Here is a 5,294-nt window from a genome sequence, read left to right on the forward strand (position 1 = left end):
AGATTTTTCATGATAGGAAGAAAAGGAATATTTGGTTATCTTAGGAGACTTACATTGAAAAAGTTCTTGAAAGATTCAACATGAGTAAAGCTAAAGCGGTTTGTTCTCTAGGTCATTTCAAGCTTAGTTCAAAACAATGTCCTACAAGTGAGAAAGAAAAAGAAGAAATGTTCGAAGTGCCTTACTCATCTGTAGTAGGCAATTTGATATATGCTATGGTTTGTACTAGACCAGATATAACTCATGCGGTTGGAGTTGTCAACCGATTTCTCTCTAATCCTGGTAAGGAACATTGGGCAGCAGTGAAATAGATATTAAGATATCTAAGAGGTACTTCCAGGTTGTGTTTATGTTTTGGCAGTGATTAACTTGTGTTAGAAGGGCACATAGATGCAAACATGGCAGGTGATACTGATTCCAGGAAATCCACTTCGGGGTTCTTGATAATATTTGTATAGGGAGTAGTCTCTTGGCAGTCTAAGTTATAGAATTGTGTTGCTTTATCAACCACAGAAACATAATACATAGTAATTACTGAAGCTTACAAGGAAGCTTTTTGGATGAAAAAGTTTCTATATGAATTAAGCTTGAAACAGGAAGGATATACTATTTACTGTGACAGTTAGAGCGCCATTCACTTCTCCAAGAATTCAATGTACCATTCTATATCCAAACATATTGATGTGAGATATCACTGGATTCGTGATGTACTTTAGATGAAAGAATTGCACATGAAAAAAATACATACCAAAGAGAATGGATCAAATATATTGCCAAATTCTTTACCTAAGGAGAAGCTTAAAGCATGTAGATGAAAAAAAATGCATGTACAGTGCGGGCAACCAACGAGGGTTTTGTGTGTGCAGCGTACAGAATAGTGGCGGTATCCAGCGAGAGGAAAAAGAACAGAGAGAGAGAGAGAAAGAGAGAGAAGAAATAGGATTTTGAGTTTTTGTGGTCGACTATAAGTGGCCAAATGTTATCAATTTTGACCCAAATTATATATGGAGAATCTTTGTAGCAAATTCTATAACCCTAACGGTACTGATTTAAAGTTTACTCTCTTTAAAGTATTTTCTTATTATACTCATTTTGTAAGATCTAAAATTTTTTTATCATAAGATTATCTATATGAAGAAGATATTGAGCCAAGATATATAATTAGTGGAAGATTGAGATAGTCCCGTAGTTTTTTTGGGTTTTATATATTAAAAATTTGGTCTGCGTTCATATTTGTTTTTGATAACATATTGATATTTTGATAGAAAAAAATTATTCCGTTTTTTCCCAACACCTTCCTTCGTTCTGGCATTTGCACATTCCAATCAGGCAAAAACCAGCGAGCAAAACAGCAAAACAGCAAAACCTCCGACCACGCCACCAACAATAACAGGAACGTCACTCTTATGTTTCGCACTCCCCTTCCTGAGATCTCTAGGATCATCGTAGAGCTGCGAGCATGCTCCTGGATTAAGACCAGCCAGGCTGTTATTACTGTTCTGCAGCTTGAACACCTCAAGCCCATTCAAGATGGCATCATAATACTCTGGTTTGGAGAGTGTATCTGGATGAAGCGCAACCCACAGATCCATCTGCCCTCTTCCCATTGTCCTCACCACATAGTCCTTGTACACAGGGATACCGATCCCGCCACTCCAACCAATGACATCAGCTTCTTCTGTTGCAGTCTGGTTATTAAGGTAGATGTCAAAGACTCTCTGGTTTTTCTTCACTATCGGATACTGGATTTCACAGAAATGTAGCCGGACAAGGTAATAGAAGCCAGCATCCACAGGGAGAATCCAGGTTAAATTGTAGTTCAAGTTCACCTGTGCATTTGGACCCATTGATCTTGCTGTGGAGTAGACATCCGGTGGTGCAATGTAATTTGGAACACTGGTCGGGTATGTGATGGTAACATTCGGATCATTGGAGTAGGACACACCAAATGCAGCCCCATAAATGTAAGGCGAGTCGTCGTCCCAAGAGCGGAACAAACCGGAGTCTTCGATGGGGGAAATTGCTTGCCCACCCACATTGAGCCGGTAAACTGTCTCCAGAGCTTGGTCGGGATCGATAGTGTAAACATTATGATCATCATCTCCATCGACAAGCAAAGGTGTTGCTGAGCTAAACAAGTCAGGGATTGATAGAATCTCGATACCGTTAATGAAAGCATAGGAGTTGGGATGGGTGGTCGATGGGGTGAAAGTGAGGTTCAGGCCGCCGGTGGAGACGTTTACGGAGTACTCACGGATTAGATAGGCAGAATTTAGGGCATCGGCAGTTAGGAAGGCGCTGAAGTTGTGAAGAAGGGTGTAAGGGCCAGTTGTGATGGAGAAGAAGGCATCGGAAGCGGCATGGTTGGAGTAATCGGAAGGGTAGAAATGGAGGCGGATAAATATCCGGCCGGCGCTGAGAGGGAAGCGGTAGGTGAAGGGAGAAGTGAAGACCCGAGCGGTGGAGTACGGGACAGTGGAGACCGATGGATCTTTCCGTAGAGCATCGAAGCCGTCGCCGTTCAAGGAGGGGGCGTACCTGGTTCCGGTGTCGCCGGTCCAGGATCGTCCGTCGAAGCTAGATGCCTGGCCGGAGGCGCCGCAGTTGAGGAGGATGTCGTCTCTTGGCACGTAATAGGTGGAGTTGTCTACAGCAACGACGACCAAAGTAGTCGCCAGTAGCAAGAAGGCGAAGGAGGCACAGAGAAAGGAACGGAGCTGCATCAGAGACCATGACTGATCCAGGAAAAGGAACCCTAAATCCATCAAAAATCGGATCTTTAACGAAGAAATCGATTGGCCTCACTCTACTCTCCGGAATTCAGCAGGGAAAATTAGCATTCAACATCTAAATCTTCAACTCCCGCGCTCACGTTCAGCTAAAAGCAGAGGAAAACCAGCTAATATTGCATCAAAATCAACCTTGGAAACAAGGGAGAAATCAGGCGGTAGAGAGAGAGTTACCACGAAGAACTGCGAGAGAGTTGAATTGGGAGTCGCGGAGGGGAGGCGTTCATAATATGAGTCGGCGCCACAATCGTCGCAAGCAATAGATTGCAAGAGTCCGAGATGTTTAAGTGAATAGGATGAAGTCTTCGTCAACAACGACTTACACACGGAGTCAACATAAAGACTGGCATCCACTCGAGTTTGTTATTCATATGCAATTAGTCGACCAAAGACTTGACTAATGAATTATATGGTGGGATCTTTTTCTCATGTCACCTCAACAATTATAGAGGTTAAATTGTATATATAATTATAGAAATTTTCTTATTAGATATATTTTTATATAGGATAAAGTTTTAGAAAAAATATAAAATTCAAACAACATCATTTGCTTCCCACCTTTGCGCTTTTATCCATGGATGCTCTTTTTATTTTTTCTCAAATCAATATCTTTTGGATTGTCAATTCACTAAGGATTCATTATTAATTTACTATGATATGATTCACTATAGATTTAATAGGGATGAGGATGGTAGAAGATTATGATTGAGGATCAATGATAGAAGATTATAGTTGAGTTTATTGTATTCCTAATATGTCATGATCCTTAATTAATCATGATTTGAGGATCAATTAATATGATTCATGATTCGAGGACAATCAATCTCTCCTTTATAAATATACAATACTTCGTATAAATGAAATTTACCGTTTTCATAACTTCTCTTGCTTGGAACGTTTCCAGCAATTTTGATTCCTCTTTCTCGCAACTCTATTTTACATAGTCATTCTCCACTCATCTCTTTTTCACAACAACGTAAACCGCACGTTGCAAGTGAATTTTTTTCTCTGTTGCTGTGTCCAGCAATAGTGATTCCTCTTCCTTGTAACTTTGTTCTACTCGCCATTCTCCACTTATCTCTTTCACACCACAACGCAAGCTACACGCTACATGTATCTCCTTACTCTCACACCGGTGTTTCCTCCTTCTCCCACTACAGGTGACTCTCCCGGTATAGATGACCCTCCATCGGTGACTCTCCATCGTCCACCTTCTCACACCACAGGCGACGCTCCCTCCTCTCCAACTTTTGGCCAATAGTGTGTTCCTCACTATAGGCCATTAGCGACATTGTATATCACAACATCGGGGCAAATCACAGGCCCCTAGATCTGCTCGTGTCCACTGCTCTTGCTCCAGCGACACCTCTTGGGTGTTGAGCCACTGTTCACATCATCAAACATCTTACCTTTTCTTGTAGTACAACCTGTCTTCCATCCAATGTTGACTTTTTTTTTCAACGCTGCATCGGCATTAAACAATGTTGATCTAATTTGATCTCATCTCTTCTCCCTCAACAACATGATATTGCATCCAACCACATCATTTGAGAAATTTAAAACTTCATAACTATAATACTCATGTTCATATCTTAATAACATAAAAAAAAATTTTAAATAATATTTTGAGCTTTCACAGAAGTTTTAAATTATATATATATATATGACTTATTTTTATAATGACGATGCATATTTATTAGGCAAATATCCTAGTACTTGGATAATAACAACATCTATTGATAGTTATAATTTTATATTGTTAAATATAAAATTTAATAATTATTAGTGATTGAAATACAAAAATTCTTTCACCTATGAAGGAGATCTTCTCCGAAGCAAATCATGGTTATTGTCTGATTTATCTATCAAAAAATCTTGTGATCGATATATGAGATAAAATATTACAAAGTTATTTTGAGCTATTGCTAGAGCTCCAATTTTATATAAGTTTAATGAATCGATTGGGAAAGTTAAGAAAAAAACTAATGAAAGAAAAACATAAATATAATATTGTCACTCCCTCCAAATTAACACATTCAAGAGGTGTCAACCTATCTTAAATCAAGAAATTTTATAATTCATTAATAATCCAATCTAGGATTCAAACTAACATTTGAGAATACTAAAAATAATTTCAATATTATTCACATATATAAAACTTATGTAGTTTATAATCATACACCTCATCACTTGAAATATTTTAAAAATATTTTGAAGTATATCAATGGTGTATAAAATATTTCAGAGTATATCAATCACGTATGAAATATTTTAGACATATGAAATATTTTAAAATATATCAATGGTATATGAAATATTTTGGAGCATATCAATAGTGTATAAAATATTTTGGATTATATCAAAAGAAAAAATAAGAAACTTAAGCTAAAATAGTATATTTAACGACATTCATTTCATTTTTATCCAAAGCTCACATAGAAACTCATAAGAAATACTTTGAATATCATATCAAAAATATAAAAGGTGAAATAAGATCATAATATA

General features: G+C 37.8%; 1 protein-coding gene across 2 annotated transcripts; it reads right to left on the bottom strand.

Annotated features, from left to right (window-relative positions):
- Positions 1–1,172: 1,172 nt before the first annotated feature.
- Positions 1,173–3,096, bottom strand: LOC135671283 (receptor-like protein kinase FERONIA). 2 transcript variants are annotated; one of them, XM_065179323.1, is made up of 2 exons: positions 2,964–3,096; positions 1,173–2,878 (listed from the first exon to the last, which is right to left on the bottom strand). In XM_065179323.1, the coding sequence occupies exon 2, from the start codon at positions 2,763–2,765 to the stop codon at positions 1,326–1,328; it is 1,440 nt and encodes a 479-aa protein (XP_065035395.1). In that variant the 5' UTR covers positions 2,766–2,878; positions 2,964–3,096; the 3' UTR covers positions 1,173–1,325. The 2 variants fall into 2 exon arrangements, with proteins under 2 accessions (XP_065035395.1, XP_065035396.1); XM_065179324.1 differs by having other exon boundaries at positions 1,173–2,755; positions 2,964–3,010.
- Between the last annotated feature and the right edge of the window lie 2,198 nt (positions 3,097–5,294).

This window comes from Musa acuminata, unplaced genomic scaffold, assembly GCF_036884655.1.
Source record: "Musa acuminata AAA Group cultivar baxijiao unplaced genomic scaffold, Cavendish_Baxijiao_AAA HiC_scaffold_1138, whole genome shotgun sequence".
Classification (NCBI taxonomy): Eukaryota; Viridiplantae; Streptophyta; class Magnoliopsida; order Zingiberales; family Musaceae; genus Musa; species Musa acuminata.